Here is a 22272-nt window from a genome sequence, read left to right as displayed (position 1 = left end):
AAACTGCTGCTATCATTCTTACCACTCATTTGCATTACTTTCTGCAAACTACATGTAGAGCAAGTCCCGAGCTATAATGTATTGCAAGGTCAACCTTTTACTTTGTGGTGGTCAATATTTTCAGTGCAAATTCTGTCCATTTTGTCTAACTGAATTTTCAGTTAGACTCATTTGCAAATTCTGATTGGAAAACATTAAAATAGGTATATTTTATAGTTTGCTTTATATTCATATGTTTAAGTGCAGCAATAAATTTAGCAGAAAATAGAATTATCCCAAGAAGGGCACCAACTCAATTTCCATTTGAAAATAGATAACTTTAGATAATATAGTTCAGACATTTTAAACATACTTATTAATTAAAGTCCTGATGCCTAAACTATCTGGCTTAAATTTAAAGGTTGGCAAACCAGTGCATTTGGCGGAAACTACCAACAATAATCAATTAAGCGTGAGAACATGATTGAGTGAAGCCTAATTTTAGCCCCATGTTTTCAAATTTAGCACAATAGGGAACAGAATGTTGAGCTGTAAGAGTTGTAGACCAGAGTAGACGGCCTTTTGGTCCATCAAGTCCATAACCTCTTCCCAGTTGCAGTAATCCTATTGCACCTATTTAAATGCACGTATCAATGCCTTTTAAATGAAGTAATGTGATCCCACCACTTCCTCTGGCAGTACACTGCAGATATCAACCACTCTGCAAAAAACTGACTCCTCGGATCCCATTCAAAACTCGCTTAAACTCTCTCGCTTTAAACCTATGCCCACCTGTTTTTGATACCCCTACAATGCGTGAAAGATGTTGGCTATCTACCCCATCTACGCCTCAGATAATCTTATATAATTATGTTAGGCCATCCCTCCGTCTCTTGCCCGAGGAAAAAGCACACAGCCAATCCAAACCCTCCTTATAACTGAAGTCGTCCAATACAGATAACATCCTGGTGAATCTCCTCTGCATTTTCTCCAGTGCTATGTACTTTAAGGTTCCCCAATCTTGTCCTCCGGTGACTTAAATATCGAGGATTATGATGAATGGAATAGAGGATGCCATTCAACCCATGTCACATGTTGCCTTTAAAAGAGTTATTCGTTTCAGTTTTATCTGCGTACCCCTTACCGTGGCTTTTTAAATATTCATTTTCCAAACCTAGTTTCCTTTTATGTTTGCGGCACAGGAATGCTGGTTATGAATGTTTTCTTAATATGGAGAATGAGACACAACTGGTTTAGTTTAGAGATACAACTTGGAAACAGGCCCACCGAGTCCATGCTGACCATTGGTCAACCTCGCACTAGTTCCACGTGAGCCCAGGTTTGCCTCCTTCACACCAGGGGCAGTTACGGAAGCCAATTAACTTACAAACCTGGTGAGTCTCTGGAGCTCTCTTCCTCAAAGCAAAATGAAAGCAGAATGACTGATTATATTTCATGCAGAGGTGAACAGAGTTGAGCTGAGCAAAGGAATAAAAGATAACCATGGGTGGATGGGAATGTGTGGCTGCACCAGGCTGTGCAGAGAGCCAAACCATGTGGGCATCAAGTGTCACTACCTTCTGAGGTTTTACCTGTCCCTGGTGTTGCGAAGGATGGGCCTGGCTCCGATGTCATGCTATGTGCCGTTCAGCTGAACAATGCCGCGTCACCTGTCCGTTGTGGAAAGATTCTTCTGGACCAACACCTTTGAGCACGTCTATCAGCCATTGGTCAGCATAGAATGCACTGGAGAACAAGGACTCGATGGCAGTGGTGCTCTGAGCAGACTGCCCAGCTCGTCTGGAGAAATGCCTCATCACCAGAACTCACCAACACGCACCAAGACCTGGCTTGGCTTGCGGTGAGAGGGGCCCTCAGTCACAATCTTCCTACCAAAGCACACTGCCTTCAGACGGCTGCCACGGAGAGGAGACAGTTTCCCACTTCTTCACTGTGCGGGTTTGCAAAGAGATTCTGGAGAATGATGCAGACTCGTCACGGTTTATCCCAAACAGCTCCGCAACAGAAGACTCACTGATTTACAGATTGTTCCCTGAGACATATTCGGAGACGGACATCAAGTGCTGCTTGAAGGTCATCAACTCTGTGAAGGACACTTTCAAGATAGACACACAATGTTGGAATAACTCAGTGGGTCAGGCAGCATCTCTGGAGAAAAGGAATAGGTGACATTTTGGGCCGAGACCCTTCATCAGACCCGAAACGTCACCCATTCCTTCTCTCCAGAGATGCTGCCTATCCCACTGAGTTACTCCAGCATTTTGTGTCTATCTTCAGTGTAAACCAGCACCTGCAATTCCTTCTTGTACACTGTGAAAGACACACTTTGGTGTGTCTGAAATTTATTGATCCCCAGCAGAGAGAGATGTCCATCAGGGAATGTTGCCGACTGGCCCATTCCAGCTGCATGCTGAGGGACTTGCTGAAGCTTGGTGCAGCCAACACCAGGGCTCTATGGTGGAGGACCACAGTCTTGAGTCCTTCTGCAATTGGACAGAGGGGGACATGGTCTGGTGGAGACACCCCTCAAACAAGGGAAGGGATATCACACCAGCGGGCCACGTGAGTGGCAAGGGTGCTTGGTATAAGGATAGTTTTCAAACACTACCAAATATAACACTAATGAATGTATAAACGTTGAGTATGTCAGAAGACTTTTCTTGCACTGTTCTTGTTTTGTATATATATTTTAAATTCTCAATAAAGTTTATATATGGAAAAATAGGTTCCAGACTTCTCCATCCAAATTGTACATTGGAAATTATGGGAAAAACTTTCCAGTGTTTGGATATCACACACAGGGAAATCGGTCCAGTTCTTTTAGGGAGGTTCAAGCCTGCTACTCGGAAGAGTTTAAACGAGAGAGAGATAGTGGGGTGGCAACCAGAGTAGTAGGTCAGAGATTGGAAGGCGTGATGGGAAGGTAGAGATTAGGACTAGGAAATCTCAAAGGAAAGACAGGCAGAAAGACACGGATTGAAATAAACACACCAGCCCATCAGCATATTCCTACATGTCTTTCCTTTGAGATTTCCTTGGATTAAGGAGTATTGTGGGGAAAGCAGATGAATTTAGAGCCTGGATCAATGTTTGGGACTATGATGTTTTGGCCATTGCAAAAACATGGCCTCCAGAAGGACATGACTGGCAGTTCAATGTTCTGAGGTTTTGATGCTTCATTCATGATTGAGAAGGAGGCAAAAGAGGTGGGGGATTTGCACTATATATTATGGAGATTGTCATGGTGACACTCAGATAGGACATCCCGGAGGGTTCGTCCACTGAGGCAATAAGGGTAGAGCTTAGAAACAAGGAAGAAACAGGGATACATACACCAATGGGATTGCACTATAGGCCCTGTAATAGCAAGCAGAAGATAGAGGAACAGATATATAGACTGCTTACCTAAAGATACAAAGAAAGGGTTGTCGTCATGAGTGACTTTCAGAGTCTGGGATCCAATTTGACAGGGTATGACCAAGAAACATATTTAGAAGTAGAAACAAGAAACTGCAGGTGCTGGTTTCCAAAGAAAGACACAAAGTCTTTCTGAATAACTGAACGGGTCGGGCAGCATCACTGGAGAACATGGATAAGTGACGTTTCCGGTCAGGACCCTTCTTCACACTGATCTCAGATCTCTTGTCAACTGACCCAATGAGTTACTCCAGCTGCCTTTTATGTAAACCAACATCTACAGTTCCTTGTATCTACCCCTTCCTCAGGCTGTTCTAAGTACTGCTCGGGGCCAATTTGCAGAATACGTGTATTTCTGATTGTTTTAATTGAATGCACTGTGGTGGAGATTGCATGGAGATTTTACTTTTTTTTTAAAATCTATGTATTTCTGATGCGAAACCAAAGGGAGCAGTAAGTTAGGTGCAGATTACTGCTGTGCACAAGTCACATACATGCCACACACACATATATACATACACACACACAGGCATATACATTCACTGAAACACACATACACCCACACATATACATACACTCAGACACACATATACATACATACACACACACACACACACACATATATACACACACTCACACAAGCATATAAATACACTTACACACATATACATACACATATTTACTCACACATACATACACACACATATACTCAAATACATTTAGGCATATACATACTCGCACATATAATACACATCACACATATATAGAAACACATATAACACACAAATATAATACACATACACACACATACAATACGCACACATACAATGCACACACACACACATATAATACACACACATATAATACACACACATGTAATATAATGCACACACATAATACACACACACATAATATAATACACACACACACATATAATATAATACACACACATATAATATAATACACACATATAATACACATAATACACACATATAATACGCACATAACACACACAAATAATATACACATAACACACAGATGACGTCTCCAGCGCCCACGTGACCCTCTGCAGCCAGGCCGGTCGCACGCATGCGCCGTTGCCCGACCTTGAGGCGCGCGCCCGCGGCCTGGGATGACGTGAGCGAGCGGGCGGGCGGGCGGCGCCATGTTGTGCGCGCCTCACTCGGTGCCGGGCCTGCCGACTGGCTGAGTGAGGGGGGGTGGGGGGAAACTTTATCCCGCGGCACTCTTGGTCCCAGTCATCGGCGTGTGGGGGGGCGACGCTTTCTGTTGCATCTCTAAGATGGAGCCCGAAAGCCTTCTGGAAGCTGTGGCAGGTCAGTGACTCCGCACGGACGGGCGCCTGTGGACTCGGGGAGGCTTCTCCTTCTCCTTCCCTCTCCAGAGCACCTCGCTAATCCGCCCTCTCTCTCTCTCTCTCCCTCTCTCCCTCTCTCCCTCCTTCCCACCAGCAGATTTCGAGAAGAAGTCCAAGAAGGAAGTGTCGTCGCAACTGGACCAGTTCCTTTGTCATGTCGCAAAGACGGGAGAAACGCTGTGAGTGAGAGAGAGGGGGGGGGGGGGGAGAGAGAGGGGGGGGGGGGGAGAGAGAGGGGGGGGGGGGAGAGAGAGGGGGGGGGGGGGGGAGAGAGAGGGGGGGGGGGGGGGGGAGAGAGAGGGGGGGGGGGGGGGAGGAGAGAGAGGGGGGGGGGGGAGAGAGAGGAGGGGAGTGAGAGATAGGGAAGAGGGGGAGAGAGAGAGGGGGGGAGTGAGGGAGATAGAGAGGGAGGGAAAGAGGAGGGAGAACGAGAGGGGGGGAGAGAGGGAGGGAAAGAGGAGGGAGAGCGAGAGGGGGGAGAGAGAGGGGAGAGAGAAGAGGGGGAGAGAGAGGGGAGGAGTAAGGTGGGGGGAGAGGGAAAGGGAAATGGGAGAGAAAGAGGGGGGTAAGAGGGGGCAAGGGAAGAGAGAGAGGGGAAGGGGGTGAGAGAGAGGGGGAGACAGAGCCTGGTTCCAGGCAACACCATCTGGAGTGGGAGGGGTGAGAGAGGAGAGGGGGGAAGAGACTTGAAGGGGAAGGAGAGAGAGGGAAGAGATGGGGCCTGGTTCTAGGTGACACCTCCCAGAGCTTGGAGGCAGACCCCTGAAGCCCAGAGGGCAGGTAATGGACACCTACTTAGGGGAAGTGGGTGGAGGAAAATGAGGTCTGCTCATGGGGGAGGTTGGGAGATTAAGGGGTCCACTCTGGGTAGGATGGAAGAGTAGAAAGGATCCACAGGGATGGATGGGAGGAGTATGTAGAGGTTTGTTGCTGGGTATGGAGGAGTGGGAAGGAGTCTATTTGGCAGGGTGGGAGAGAAGTATGGCTCTGCAGAGGGAGGCATAGACAGATGGGGTCTGCTCAGGGAGGTGTATGGGAAAGAAGGGTTCATATTGGTCGGGAAAGAGATGTCTCCATGAGGATAGGTGGATGAAGGGGGTCTATTTCAGAATTTGGAACAGGCAGGGCAAGGAGGTGGTCTCCCTGTGAGGGTGGGGATCTGGACAAGATGGCAAGATGGAATTCTCTGCCTCAGAAGGCAGTGGAGGCCAATTCTCTGAATGCATTCAAGAGAGAACTAGATAAAGCTCTTAAGGATAACGGAGTCAGGGGTATGGGGAGAAGGCAGGAATGGGCTACTGATTGAGAATGATCAGCCATAATCACATTGAATGGTGGTGCTGGCTCGAAGGGCCGAATGGCCCCCTCCTGCACCTATTGTCTATTGACTTTGTGATGTGACTGTGGGTTGGATGGGGAAATGGTCTTGCTGTGGTAGTGGTAGGAAAATGGGCAGAACAGGGAGTTGGTCGTCTTGGTCCAGAGCATTGGGTAGGTTGAGGAAGAGGTTTCCCTGCAATTAGGTGGGGGATGGAAATTTGCAGGTGGTAGTGACCTTCCTGCTGGTGTGGGGGTGGTCAATGTTAGTGGTTGGCGGTGGGATATGCTTCCACAGTTGGCCACTGGAGGAGGAAGAGGGTGGGTTGTTCATGGATGGTGAGAAGGCACTGGTTGCTCTGATCAAGATTTGTGAAAAGTGGTGGTCCTTTAATGTGTGGGGAATTGCATAATTGGCCTGAAAGATGTGGTCTATTTGTGGGATGTTAAGCACTTTGTGAGCTGGGAGGGTGGGGGAAGAGAATGGATGGGGCAAAGCCAGAATGGCAGAGATGGTCTCCTTTTGGGGCAAGTCACTGGGAGAGAATTGGCAGGAAAGGTAGCCTTCTGTGTGTGCAGTGGAGGCAAGAGAGTTGGTGGGGTGGTGCTGTTTCAGGGAGAAGCAGGTAGGATAGGTGGTTTCTTTGTGGGTGGTGGCTTGTGTTTGGTGGTGGATATTGTGATTAGGTGGGAGATCCATACATCATGATATTTGGAATTGTATGGACATAGAGGTTGTCTCTTTATGAGAAGGGCAGTCAGTCATGGGTATGAGAGTGGGCTAAAATAAGAGTTGTGAATTGAAGTAGTGGTGATCTTTACGAAGTATCCTGGGCAGATGGGCAAAGGAACGGATTGTTGCAACCTGTACCCAGTTTCTGCTTTTGTCTGGTCAGATTTGAGACGCTTTTGAAGCGTGGGAATAATAATTATCCACCAATCCAGGGATGTTTTAAAGTGGCCAATGGTCGGACAACCTTACTCAGTTGATCACATCAGTGAATCAACAAACACTTGTGGTTTGTGCAGAGTGAACTGAACCAGTTGCTTTATTTCTTTTTTGTCAGAAAGGGTTTGCATTGTTGGCAGGTGGAGAAAAAAAAAGTTGATTTCCACAATATTAGCAGGGTTAAATTGTGATTGCCAAGGCATGCGAGATATTCCATGAGTGTTTTTGGTAAACTAGCATTTGGTGGCTTCTGTTTAGTTGTAAATCTTGGAGGAAGTAGAGGTTAATGAGATGCCTTCCCGCTTTGATTCTGACTCTGCCTGCTCACTATTTGAAATATTTTTGTTTTGGAGGGGGCCGTGTGATCAGATTTGATCGTGCTGTAGATTGAATTGCCCTTGTCTCGGTGGGGATTTAGTCCCGGCAGCCGAGTGGGTGGATTGCAGGCTCCCAGTGATTGCCTCCCAACCCCACCTCCCGGCTTTAGCGGACCTGGAGCCGGCAGTGCGAGGCTCGTGTTCACCCGCAGAGAGCAGACGGCCGCCAGCTCTTCCTTGTAGGCCTGAAGGCCGCAGACAGGGGAGTGTGTTTTGAACGCAGCTGGCCTGCACCACGACCTGTGCTCCCGTTTTAACTCGAGGCCCAGGGCTGGGTGAACTAACAGGCCCAGGCCCGGCCGCAGGCCTAGAGCACCGGTTGTCCCACCTTGCCCCCCCCCCTGTTTGGTCCCGGGATTAAGTCGGTGTCCTTGTCTGCTGAACCCGAACCGCATTGCGCAAACCCTGGGATGCTAGGCCCGCCAAAACTGCTTTCGGCTGGTCGAGGTCTGGCTGTGGCTTTGGTTTCCGAGCGTTCTTCATCTCCCTGATATCTCTCCTGCTCACTGTGCGCTGTGACAAAGCTTCTTTCTGAGTCGCCTGAAATATGTGATGCCGATTTTATTTTCTTAGCCTTTGATCCCTCGCGTATACGGGGTATTTAATCTTCAGTTTGCATATTAATGACGAAAACATTCATTTAAACCTTGCAGAAAAGGCAGAATATATAATTTCATTTTTAAAGTTCATGTTAACTCTTTCTTCCATTAACTCGAATACCGTTAGATGTCTCTTACAAATGCACCAAGGACAATAGACAATAGACAATAGGTGCAGGAGTAGGCCATTCAGCCCTTCGAGCCAGCACCGCCATTCAATGCGATCATGGCTGATCACTCTCAATCAGTACCCCGTTCCTGCCTTCTCCCCATACCCCCTCACTCCGCTATCCTTAAGAGCTCTATCCAGCTCTCTCTTGAAAGCATCCAACGAACTGGCCTCCACTGCCTTCTGAGGCAGAGAATTCCACACCTTCACCACTCTGACTGAAAAAGTTCTTCCTCATCTCCGTTCTAAATGGCCTACCCCTTATTCTTAAACTGTGGCCCCTTGTTCTGGACTCCCCCAACATTGGGAACATGTTATCTGCCTCTAATGTGTCCAATCCCCTAATTATCTTATATGTTTCAATAAGATCCCCCCTCATCCTTCTAAATTCCAGTGTATACAAGCCCAATCGCTCCAGCCTTTCAACATACGACAGTCCCGCCATTCCGGGAATTAACCTAGTGAACCTACGCTGCACGCCCTCCATAGCAAGAATATCCTTCCTCAAATTTGGAGACCAAAACTGCACACAGTACTCCAGGTGCGGTCTCACCAGGGCCCGGTACAACTGTAGAAGGACCTCTTTGCTCCTATACTCAACTCCTCTTGTTACGAAGGCCAACATTCCATTGGCTTTCTTCACTGCCTGCTGTACCTGCATGCTTCCTTTCATTGACTGATGCACTAGGACACCCAGATCTCGTTGAACTCCCCCTCCTCCTAACTTGACACCATTCAGATAATAATCTGCCTTTCTATTCTTGCTTCCAAAGTGAATAACCTCACACTTATCTACATTAAACTGCATCTGCCATGTATCCGCCCACTCACACAACCTGTCCAAGTCACCCTGCAGCCTTATTGCATCTTCCTCACAATTCACACTACCCCCCAAATTAGTGTTAAAATTGCAATCAAATTCAAACAACTACTTGTGTGATCAGGGCAATATGAACTTGTTGAAACCTTTCCACTAAATTGCTGTAATATATATCCAGTTGTTATGACACTGATATTGCTGCAGAATCTCGTAAAATTGTAGAAATCTTTTATGTAAAAGGACATAAATGGAGAGAGTCTCCAGCATCTTCTGCTTTTATTTCAGTTTTCAGAATCTGCAGTTTTGATTTTCAAAGTCCAGACAATCCCTTGGGCCTGCTCAGACTTTGAAAAGATCATAATTAACGATCTATTGCATATGCCTTTCACAATATGCATTGAGTGTCCCAAAATCTTTCAATCTTGGCATTTACTAATCACTCACTAATTACGGTGGATTTTGGTAAAACGATGGATTTGTGCCCCAGCTGGACTTTTGTGAGGGGACACAAAATAGAGGATTTTCATTATTTTTATGCAATTTCAATGTAAGTAGGAAGTGTATCACTTTGGGGGCTGGATGCAAAATAGTTGAGGCGAGATTTAAGTTTGCAATCTCAGTTTGTGGTCGTAATTGTAAATCATTTGATGGCTCTAAACATGACAGTGATGTTTTCAGCTGTGTTCAGAGTTTTGGAGGCAGTTGGACATGCAAATGGGTATCACAATAGTGTTGGATTATGTTCAAATCGCATGTTTGTTAAACCCAGCCGAACTTCACAGTTGCATGTAATACCTTGGACAGGACACTTTAAGTGGGCATTAAGATAGTTAATTTAGTGTACATTAAAAATCCAATACCTTAAAGAGCAATGCGCCCAGTCTGCAAAGTCTTTAACATTTGAGAACAGTGGGCCTTGGACATTGGTTGTATTGGAGTGAGGTGAAACACATGGAGCCAATTTCCTGGTAAGTGTAGCAAAGTGTTTTGAATAAAGATAGGAATAGATTGCTTATGCCCAATTGTTAAGGAGACATGATGATTAAAAGTTGTTTAATTGTTGGAATTGAAGTATTATGTGAATTATAAAGCAGTTAAATGTTTTGAAAATAATAAACACCAATATTCAAATATTCCCAACTGGTTTACACTGCCTCAGGAGAGTTTCAGCTTTGCACCTGAGCTATTTTGTTCCAAAACTAATGGTTGTAATCAGATTCTTGCAACATAGGGGCTATTTGGACCATCATACCTGTCTTAAGTTGTATTTAAAAATCATAACTAGGAAGGGATGCCACTCATAAAGGCTTGCATTTGTGTCCATCCTTATTTGGTCTTGTGGAAGTGTAGGAGCGTTTTCTTAGTTTGCAAATATCTCTTTGGTGCTGCTATACAATTAATCTGTATTTATACGATTCTCTTTTGAATGTTGTTGAATACACTGCCGCCCTCCTTTCAGGCAGTAACTTCAGATCAACTTGCTCTTTTTTCTTTAATCCTCGGGTCACCCCCATTGGTTCTTTGGCCGGTTATCTTAATTCAGCATCATTTAAGTATTGAAATTTGTTGTACTGGAAATAATTTTGCCTGGTATCAAAACAGTTAATGATTTTGAATACCCATCAAATGTCTTGTGTTTTTCTTCCAACACTGACCTTCGCTGTCTTCTCACATCATTGAATCTATTGACCCTTTTCCTCGTATACCCCTTCCACAGTGTCACTCACTCTTGGTGCTCAGAGTGAACAGAATACTCTGACTAAGACACACACACACGAGGTGATAAAGGTTTAATAATTTTGTATTTCCTTCAATAATAAAGCCTATGCTTCTATTTGTGTTCTTTAACAGAAACACGTAAGAAATAGTAGGCCAGGTGTCTTTCTGAAAACATTTGTGTCCCATTTGTAGCTTCAGCAACACTTGCTGCTTTCTTCTCATTCCCTTTTATTCTCTTGCAATTTAAATTCCTGTCTTGAAAATAATCAATAATTCTGTCTAGCTTCCTGCAGCAGCATGTTAAAGAAGTATGATCCTTTGAGAGGAAAAAAATCTGCCTCTGTCTTAAAGCTACGCACCTGGTTGCAGATGTCTTCGTTGGGGGGAATCCTATCGCATCTGCCCCGTTAATCTCCTTCAGAATCTTGTATATTTGGATAAAATTGTCCCTGTTTCTTTGATACTGAGTATTGCCCAAACCTACCAAGCCTCTCTTTTTTGGTAAACCTCTTTATCTCAGTAATCACGCTGCCTCCAGTGGTTCCTTCTTTAAAATTCGGGGGAAGGGGGGAGATTTTTCAGATATAATTACACCTGTGCCTTTAAAACATCAAAGCGTTCCTATTTTTATATTCCATTCCAATGAATAAAGGCCTTTACCCTGTCTTCATAAAGAAAATCCGGCCTGCTGGGCGTGTCCCACAGCCCTGCTATTAGTGACACATGACACAAATGAACAAGCACAGTGCCTCTAACTGCCACATCTAACTACTTGGTTTTGCTTGATCAGCCTTTTATCCACCCATCCCCCAGTGTGATAGAAAACGACTTGTTTTCTCTCTCTTCCAGTTGTGATGGAGTGTCTCAGATGTGAAACGTGAACTCCTTTTCTTTTACAAATACTGCTTGTTGAGTATTTCCACAATTTTCCAACTTTCAGATTTTCAGAGTGCATTTAAAAAAAAATCTAATACTCAATTAACCTTGATTATTGGCAGTACCTTAATGTTAAATTTTGTGTCGTGTAATGGGACACCCAGATCTCTGCACTGCCAACATTTAAATGCTAATTTGTTTTTTCCTTCTTCCTGGTGAAGTAGATAACCGCATATTTTACCACGTTACACTCCATCTGCCAGCTCAACTTATTCTCATCTTTTTGCAGACTCTCCATGTCCTTGCAAATTGCTGACCCTCCAGTCTCTATCAGTAGCAATTTGGCCATAGTAACCTCTGTCCCTTCAACTACATTAATAAAGATTGCAAGCAATTGAGACCCCAGCATTGATCCCCTTTGCTAATCCAAAAAATACCCATTTTTAAAATCTCAATTTTCTGTTAGTTGATCCCACTCCATCCATGTCAGTATATTCTGGCAACCTCCATATGGGCCTTTTCTGGGACGCTATGTCAAATGTCTTCAGCAAATCCAAAAACTGCATTTAATGGTTCTCTATCCACCCTCTTTGTTATACCTCTGGGAACAATAGCAAATTTGTCAAACAATTTCTCCACTTGATTGACTTGATCTTCTAAGCATGCTTCATAATGGTGCTCTGGTTTTGATTTCCCCCAACTCTGGGCAAAAGACTGCATTTACCCAATCTATTCCTCTCTTGGTCTTGTACACCTCTACAAGATCACCCCTCATCCTCCTGCATTTCAAAGAATAAAGTGCTACCCTGCTCAACCTCTCCCTTTCACTCAGACCCTCCAATCCTGGCAACTAATTGTAGTTAATAATGAAGTAGATTTTCAAAGTCTACAGAGAGACTTGGGCCTTTTGGAAGGGTGGGCTGAGAGATGGCAGATGGAGTTTAATGCTGACAAGTGTGAGGTGCTGCATTTTGGTAGGACAAATCAAAATAGGACGTACAGGGTAAATGGTAGGGAATTGAGGAATGCAGTGGAACAGAGGGATCTGGGAATAACTGTGCATTGTTCCCTGAAGGTGGAATCTCATGTGGATAGGGTGGTGAAGAAGGCGTTTGGTATGCTTGCCTTTATAAATCAGAGCATTGAATATAGAAGTTGGGATGTAATGTTGAAATTGTACAGGGCATTGGTGAGGCCGAATCTGGAGTATGGTGTGCAGTTCTGGTCGCCAAATTATAGGAAGGATGTCGATAAAATGGAGAGGGTACAGAGGAGATTTACTAGAATGTTGCCTGGGTTTCAGCACTTAAGCTACAGAGAGAGGTTGAACAGGTTGGGTCTTTATTCTTTGGAGCGTAAGAAGGTTGAGGGGGGACTTGATAGAGGTTTTAAAATTTTTAAGAGGGACGGACAGAGTTGACGTGGGTAGGCTTTTCCCTTTGAGAGTGGGGAAGATTCCAACAAGGGGACATAACTTCAGAATTAAGGGACAAAAGTTTAGGGGTAACATGAGGGGTAACTTCTTTACTCAGAGGGTGGTGGCTGTGTGGAATGAGCTTCCGGTGGAAGTGGTGGAGGCAGGCTCGATTTTACTATTTAAGAGTAAATTGGATAGGTATATGGATGGGAGGGGATTGGAGGGTTATGGTCTGAGTGCAGGTAGATGAGACTAGGTCAGAGAAAGTGGTTGGTGTGGATTGGTAGGGCCGAACGGGCCTGTTTCCGTGCTGTAATTGTTATATGGTTATATGGTTAACATCCTCGTAAATCTCTGCACCCTTTCCAGCTTCACAGCATCCTTCCTATAACAAGGTGACTAAAACTGAACACAATACTCACCAATGTCTTATATAACTGCAACATGACCTCCCAACTTTGAAACGCAATACTCTGACAAATGAAGTCCAAGGCTTTTGACCACCCTATCTACCTGTGATACCACTTTAAAGGAACTCTTGAATTGTTTTGTTTTGACTGTTCGGGGCTGAGGGGTGACTTGATATACATAAAATTGGGAATGGTCTTTTTCTCAGAGCGGAAATATCAAAAACCTAAGAGCATATATTTGTGAGAGGGGGAAAGTTTAAAGATTCGCAAGGCAATTTTTTTAAAAGTGTAAGTGCCTGGAATGCATTGCCAGGGGAGGTTCTGGATAGCAACATTTGAGGCTTTTGACAGGCACCTGAACAGGCAGGGGTTGAAGGGATAGAGACCATGTGCAGTCGGGGGTAGAATCAAACTGCTGGAGGAAATTAACAGGTCGGGCAGCACCTGTGAAGGGAGTGGACAGATTTCCTTCATGGATGCTGCCTGACCTGCTGAGTTCCTCTAACAGTTTGATTCCGGCACCTACAGCCTCCTGTGTCTTCAGGGTTGGCACAGATATCCTGGGTAAAGGGGCCTGTTTTTGTGCTGTACTCTTCAGTTCAAAATACCGGTTTTCTGCCTTTTTTTACATTTTAGCATTTCTCAATTGCCCCCTCCTCTCCTTATCTTAAATTTATGCCCTCTGATATTTGACAATTTCACACTAGTAAAAAATCTCTCTTCTTATCTATGCCTCATACTTTTATATACCTCGGCTCCTGATGCTCCAGAGAAAACAATCGAAAGGTGTCTGATGTCTCCTTTTGAGAATACTCTCAAATCCAGATTGGTTTAAATCTTTGGAGCGAGTTGGAGAAGACTTAAAATATGACAAAATGAATATAGAAATTGGGAAGAAAGAACAAATAAACTCAATTAAACAATTACAAATTAATTACATTAAGAGGGCTAAATTACCTTGACAAATCATCACCACACACTTCTCTGTTAAGTTTCATCCCCAATGTGCATGTCTCTTTTATCAACAGAGGTCCTTTTGATGTCTGCTGCCATTCTTATCCACCCACACTTCTGAATATTGCATCACCGCAGACTTTGAAGTTATTTTGGGAATATTCATCCAAGCCATTAATATGGTTTAAAAAAAATGGTTGTGGTCCTGCTGTCAGTTCCTGGTGTTAATATTTTAGAGATCAAGTTATTTCTTCGCCTATCTGTATTACATTATTATTGTCATGTGTCCTGAAATACATTGGATTTTTTTTTGCATGCTTTCCTGGCAACACAAGCATAACAGACACACATACCTTCCACATACAACAGGGAATGGATACAGAGTGCAAAATATCATGTTACAGCTGCAGAGTGCAATTTTTTTTTAAAATAAAACATCGCAACAATGTAGATTGGGGGATTGAGGCTACTTTTGTTGGGTTGTGAGAGGTCCATGCAAGAGTCCAATAATGGTGGAGAAGAAGGTGTTCTCAAATCTGGTGGTTATGCATTTAGTGTTGAGAGGAAAAAGTGGTATGAGTGTGCTTTTTTTGGCTAGTGCCAATGAATATTCATGCTATTAATGCCCCTTTTAGTTCTTTGGAAACTGATTTTTCTCTAACATTTCACTTTGTAAAATTCTCTTAAACAACTGCACTACCCTGTCATCTCTCAATAATGAACAATCAAGCTACTCAGAGGATGTTTCCCTGTAACATATTCAAGTTAACATTCATTTATAACCTAATTTATTTAAATAATTTCTTTGTTCCTGCAAATTATGCCTTGTTATAATTCCTCATGCTGACATAACGTTATTGGTAGATAGTTGCTCGGTTTTCACTGTACTTAAAAAAAACAAAAAAAAAACACCTAACCATCTCATTGAACAGTAATGTATCTCTTGTAATCCTCTGCAATAATCATCGTATCTAAGAAGAAATGGGACATTGTGACCAGAGATACTGAATTTTATGTTCCTCTTGCTGACCCAGGATCCTGTCTGGACTAAGTAGCATCTATTTGAGGATTGCTAACTTTTAAATAGATCTGTTTTTTAACCTTTATTCTGTGTCAATATAATGAATGAATAAGTTTATTGGCCAGGTATGTACACATACAAGGAATGTGCCTTGGTGCTCCGCTCGCAAGTAACAACACGAACATACAGTAAACAATTAAGAATAAAGATTAAAACATTAAGAATACAACATTACAGTTTAAACATGTGAGTGAAATAAACCAGAGCAAAAAGAGACACTAGACTTTTGGTCATTGTTTTTATGTCTGGCTGTGGCTGCTTTGACAATCCGGAGTCGCCTTCCAGAGGGAAGTGCTTCAAAAAGATTGTGGCCAGGGTGAGAGGGGTCAGAGATGATCTTGCCCGCTCACTTCCTGGCCTTTGCAGTGTACAGTTCGTCAATGGGGGGACGGTTGCAGCCAACAACCTTCTCAGCTGATCGAACGATTCGTTGCAACCTCCGGATGTTGTACTTGGTGGCTGAGGCAAACCAGACCATGATGGAGAAGGTGAGGACAGACTCTACGATGGCAGTATAGAATTGGACCATCATTACCTGTGGCAGATTGTGTTTCCCCAGCTGCCACAGGAAGTACATCCTCTGTTGGGTCTTTTTGACTGTGGAGTTGATGGTGGCCTCCCATTTAAGGTCCTTGGAGATGATGGTTCCAAGGAACTTAAATGACCACAGAAATGACTGTGGTGTTGTTGATGGTGAGTGGGGGGAGGGTAGGGGGAGCTCTCCTAAATTCGACAATCAGTTTCACTGTCTTAAGAGCATTGAGCTCCAGGTTGTTACGAAGGCACCAGGATGCCTGCTGTGTCACCTATCTGCAGGCAGATTCCTGCCCATCCTGGATCAGTCCAATCAGGGTTGTGTCATCTGCAAACTTGAGAAGCTTGACAGAGGAGTCTGTGGAGGTGCAGTCGTTGGTGTAGAGAGAGTAAAGGAGAGGGGAGAGTACGCAGGCTTGTGGTGCTCCCATGCTGAGGGTCTGGGATGTGCTTTCCCCAGCCTCATACGCTGCTTCCTGTCTGTCTGGAAGTTGATGGTCCACTGACGGGTTCAGGCACAGTCAACTGGGAGAGTTTGTAGTGTAGTAGCTCTGGCACAATGGTGTGAAATGCAGAGCTCAAGTCCACAAACAAAATCCTTGTATAGGTCCCCTTGCGGTCTAGGTGCTGGAGGATAAAGTGCAGGCCTAGGTTGATTGCGTCACCCACCGATCTATTGGCCTGGTATGCAAACTGCAAAGGGTCCAGCAGGGGTTTGTGATGTTTTTCAGCTGGGCCAGCACAAGTCTTTTAAAGGTCTTCATGAATACAGAGGTCAGTGCGACAGGCCTGTAGTCATTAAGACCAGTGATCCTTGTCTTTTTGGGTACAGGGACAATAGTGGAGACTTTGAAGCAGGCGGGGACAATGCAGGTTTGCAGGGACTGGTTGAAAGTGTCTGTGTAGACCAGTGCCAGTTGTTCAGTACAGAGCTTGAGGGTAGATGGGGAAAACATTGTCCGGTCCTGGAGATTTCCGGCTTTTCTGTCTCCTGAATAGCCTTTCCGCCACAATTTCTTTTGTTGGAGATGGAGAAGTGGCCAGACGGATGTTGGGCATCAAGGAGGGGGTGTGTAGTGGACGAGGGCCCAGTCTTTGCAGAACGGAGTGAGGCTGTGAGTAGGTGTGAAGTGGGGGTGGGGTGCAGGGGGTCCCAGGGTTGTGTTTTAGTTTCTCGAGCCTGCAGTAAAACTCGTTCAGGTCGTTGGTCAGCTGATGATTGTCCAAGGAGCGGGGGGTTTTCCTCTTGTAGCTGGTGATTTCTTGCAAGCCCTTCCAAACTGAAGAGTCATTAGCTGAGAACTTGCTCCTCAGCTTCTCAGAGTACCTTTCCTTGGCAGCTCTGATTCCTCTTCTCCGCTTGTACTTAGCCTGCCTGTAGAGGTCTGCATCCCCGCTCCTGTAGGTCTCATCATTTAATTGGCGGAGCTGTCTGAGTTCTGCTGTGAACCAGGGCTTGTTGAACCAGATCCAGGTCTTAGTGGGAATGCAACTGTCCTCGCAAAAGCTGACACAGGATGTTACAGTGTATATACTCATCGAGGCTTGTGGTTGCTTCCCTGAACACATTCCAATCAGTGCAGTCAAAGCAGGACTGTAGTTTTCTGTGTAGTTGTTCGGCACAGAGCTAATTAGCAAATATTGTTTTTGCAGCAATGCCATTTCATTTCTCAATTGTTGATTATTGCAAATAAAAGTGGCAGCAACGTAACACTAAATGTACAGTAGCTGCTTAAGGTGACAGCATATTTACACTAAGCAATATAAGTTGTGTATCTGCTGGGAAAATAACTCCTGTTGTATTCTGCAAGCATCTGACACTTGCTCCTGCCAAAATTACATTGGTGAAAAAAAAGATGCTTCAGTCTATCTTTTGTGTCAAGTTATTAGATTTTCTTCTTTGCTCTCCGGGCATCGAAATCCAATTTTTGCATTGCACCTCATTGTTTTGTCAGTCATGTTGAATTATTTTATTTCCAGGATATGGCAATATTCAATTGGCATTAGATAAGCATCAGATAATTATTGAGTCTGACATTAGGGTTGTAATCTTGAGCATTCAAACAATCTGTTAGAGGAACTCACCAGGTCTGGTGGAAACTGGAAGGAAATGGACACTCGGTGTTTCCAGATGAGGTTCTTCCTCTGGACTGAGAGTAGAGAGGAGAAAACAGTATGAAGAGAATGGGACAAGATCTGGCACACAGTTGGCAGATGCAGATGATATTCCGCCTCTGTAGCCAACAACCCAACAGTGTGAATATTGAATTTTCAAAGTTCAGGTTAACTGATCTCTTCTCTCTTACCCCCCCCCCCCCCCCCCCCTCCCTCCCCCACGCAGCTTACCCTATCCCGCACGAGCAAACCCTTTTTCACATCACCCACCCCCTCTAACCCAGCTTTTTTCTTTCCCATTTCCCTCACTGGGCTTCTGCAGCCTCTTCCATCCTGTCCCCCTGCCAGCCCCTGTTCCTTCTGCTTTTCCTTATTTGGTTCCACGCTCCATCTTCCTTTCCATCACGCTCCATCTTCCTTTCCATCAGATTCCATCATCCTCAGTTCCTGATTATCTCCACCAGTCAAGCCCCATCCTCTGCTATCCCCACCTGACCTAATCTACAAATCCCCCCCCCTCATCTGGATTCATCTCTCACTGGCCAGCACTTGTGCACCCCTCTGACATCTTTAATTTTGTTTTCACCCCACTGTTCTTTCCAGAATCGTTCCTGAGTTCCTCTAGAGTCATAGAGTGATACAGTGTGGAAACAGGCCCTTCGGCCCAACTTGCCCACACCAGCCCTGCTACACTAGTCCCACCTGCCTGCGTTTGGTTCATATCCCTCCAAACTTGTCCTATCCATGTACCTGTCTTAACCTTTTCTTAAACCTTGGGATAGTCCCAGCCTCAACTACATCCTTTGGCTGCTTGTTCCATATTCCCATCACCCTTTGTATGAAAAAGTTACCCCTCAGATTCCTATTAAATCTTTTCCCCTTCAGCTTGAGCCTATGTCCTCTGGTCCTCGATTCCCCCACTCTGGGCAAGAGATTCTGTGCATCTACCCGATTTACCCCTTTAGATTGTTATCTTGTAATGGGGTTTTAACACAGAGCAAAAAGACATTCACTTAGTTTGGAGAAGCAATGTGAATGGGTCGATATCTTGGTAAATTAGTTTGTATGGGCTCATCGGCTGATTCACTTTATGAATACAATACATGGTGATTAAGTTATCCTTTATTATCAATAAGATTAGACATTATTTTCCAGATCAGCAACTGCAATCCTGGGATAAAAAAATATGTCTCGTGATTTCATTTGCATCAGTTTCAAACAACAAGCATATTAACTGCTGGTAACCTAGATTGCTGTCAAGTGCTGAAATGTAGTGTATTTGTCAGATGGCCATGACTTAGTGTTGGCTTCTTGCTGAAATAACACCAAAATGTTATTAGGAATTGCATGTATAATGTTAATATTAATGTTGCTTCCCTTATCTCCAAGACTAATGCTTTTTAAATCATTGTGCTTAAAAGAGCCCTCGTATTGATAGTTACCCTGCGTTTTCAGCCAGCTCTGATGTCTCGTAAATATTGCTTTTTTTTAACCAAATGTGGTTGGGGTTTTTTAGCGTGTTAATGTGGGGAAAAATTAAGTTAATTCTTTGAACTCTGTAATAGTGTGAGTACTAGTTAGGTTCAGAACAATGGATATCTATGAGAGCTGGGCTTTCAATGTGGCAGAAAGGACAGGTAAATTGAAATTTACTAATGATCTTTTCTGATTGGCAAATAATTAGAGTAGTCGTGCATTGGGTCTCATGCTGAGTTAGACCTTTAATTAGCCTCATTCATATCCACTAGTGTTAATTATAGCTTTCAGATTTCACTATTTCTAAGAATATAGCCATAACTGATTTATTTCCAAAAGGAATTTGTTAAATATTAAGCGGCACAATAGTTAACACTGCTGTCACGCAGCTCTGAGGTTTGATTTTAACCTTGGGTGCTGTGTGTGAACAGCTGGCACATTCTCCCTGTAACCAAATGGATTTCCTCGGGTGATCTAATTTCTTCACGCTCGTCGAATATGTGCTGATTGGTAGCTCAATTATCCACTGTAAACTGTCTCTGGTGTTGGTGGCTGGCGGGGGAATGGGAGGGAAATAGTGGTGGGAAGCGGAAAAATATGATTAATGATAGTGGTAGATTGCTGGATAGTCGGTATGAATGTGATGGGCTGAAGGACCTGTTTCTTTACTTTAGAGATACAACGCGGAAACAAACCCTTCGGCCCACCGAGTCCGCCATCACCCCGTACACTAGCACTATCTTACACAGAAGGGACAATTTACACTTTTACTGAAGCCAATTAACCCCCAAACCTGTACGTCTTTGGAGTGTGAGGAAACCATAGCGCCCGGAGAAAACCCATATGGTCAAAGGGAGAATGTACAGACAGCACCCATAGTCGGGATTGAATCCGGGTCTCTGTTAGGCAGCAGCTCCCTCCACTACTGTGCCACCCAAATACGTATTCTATGCTGTGTGACTATGATACTCCAACATTAATCACACTTATTGCATCTATGGGCCTGGCCTGCTTTCTCAAAAAGAATTGTCACGTTACTGAGTTAATTAATTTTTCACAAGCTTCATTGGGTGTTATGTTGATATAACAGACAGAAGATGCTAAAATCTGGAGCAACAAACAATTACTGGTGAAACTGAACAGTTGGAGTTGCATCTATGGGGGGGCACAGAATAGTCAACTTTGAGTCAAAACCTTGCATCAGGGCTAATACATATAAAGTTCTTAAGGGATTGGACAGGCTAGATGCAGGAAAAATGTTCTCGATGTTGGGGGAGTCCAGAACCAGGGATCACAGTTTAAGAATAAGGCGTAGGCCATTTAGGGCTGAGATGAGCAAAAAAAAATTCACCCAGAGAGTTGTGAATCTGTGGAATTCTCTGCCACAGATGACTGTGGAGGCCAATTCACTGGATGTTTTCAAGAGAGAGTTAGATTTAGCTCTTGAGGCTTACGGAATCAAAGGATATGGGGGGAAAAGCAGGAACGGGGTACTGATTTTAGATGATCATCCATGATCATATTGAATGGTGGTGGTGGCTCGAATGGCCAACTCCTGCACCCATTTTTCTATGTTTCGAAGACTGGACAGAGAAGATAGCCAGTATAAAGACGGGGAGTATTGAGGCTGGGGCTAGTAGATGGTGGACTAAGGGTGGAGAATTGCAGGCAGATCGAGCTAGGTAGGGGATGGAGTTGGGATACAGCTCAAGTGGAAGATACGTGGAGGTGTAGGAAGCCAGGTGAGGGGAGAGAGGGTGAAAGGTGGTGATAGCTGCTGGAGTGTGATGAGCAGAAACACAAAGGTCACCATAGCAGGAATACAAGTAAGGAAGGAGATAATGGGAAACCGTTAGGGAGGGGTGAAGGGCCGGCACCACCAGAACCTGGCGGGGTAGATGGGTGAAACAAATGGGTGGATCAAATCGGCCAGGAGGGTAGATGGATTGAAAAGTATAATTAAAAGTGGGAGTGTGGGAAAGGGGACACAAATGTGACTGGAAGAACATGGGAAAGAGGGTGGTGGAAAATATGGGGGAGGCCATGGTTACCAGAAATTGGAAAATTGAATCTTCATACCATGGGTTGCAGACTACCCAGGCGGAGTTAGATATTGTTCTTGGATGTGGGCCCAGCTCTGGCAGTGGAGGCTCAGACGAAGCCATAATTTTTCACCCCTCTGCAGTCATCCACTGCCCTGTGTCATCACACTCCCTCCACTTTTTACACTGGCGATCTTCTCTCCATGTTTAGTCCTGATGCAGGGTTTTCAGCTCTAATGTAAACAATTCCTTTCTCCCAACATGACTCGCTGAGTTCCTGCAACAGATTATTCGGGATCATGTTAGGTGACTTCCCGATGGTATTGCACCACAGCCAATGTTGTGAACAATTTATCCAATGTTAGTTTGAAATGCAGCTCTTCAGAAATTGGGTGCATAGAATAAAATGTTCTCCATTATTAGTTTGTGCACGAAACTAAATTCCATTAACTTACCTTTTACTTTTTTTTTGTACCTGTTCCTTTATATAATATAGAGTAGGAGTTGATCATCCAGCTCTTTGAGCCTGCTCTGCCATTCATTGACATCATGGCACTTATTCTATTTTGCTGCCATTTTCCTGAACTACCTCCGTTTCCCTTGAATCTCTTGAAGTCTGGAA

General features: G+C 44.3%; 1 protein-coding gene across 1 annotated transcript in view; it reads left to right on the top strand.

The window, feature by feature from the left end:
• Positions 1–4582: 4582 nt before the first annotated feature.
• Positions 4583–22272, top strand: part of ppp4r2b (protein phosphatase 4, regulatory subunit 2b) — a 51227-nt gene continuing 33537 nt past the window's right edge. Inside the window, exons 1-2 of the mRNA XM_078414495.1 lie at positions 4583–4754; positions 4893–4974. Coding sequence (XP_078270621.1) covers positions 4721–4754; positions 4893–4974 — 116 coding nt within the window. The 5' untranslated portion in view covers positions 4583–4720. The remainder of the gene's footprint in view (positions 4755–4892; positions 4975–22272) is intronic.

The sequence above is a fragment of the Rhinoraja longicauda genome, chromosome 17, assembly GCF_053455715.1.
Source record: "Rhinoraja longicauda isolate Sanriku21f chromosome 17, sRhiLon1.1, whole genome shotgun sequence".
NCBI lineage: Eukaryota > Metazoa > Chordata > Chondrichthyes > Rajiformes > Arhynchobatidae > Rhinoraja > Rhinoraja longicauda.
This window is presented reverse-complemented; position numbering and strand designations above follow the sequence as displayed.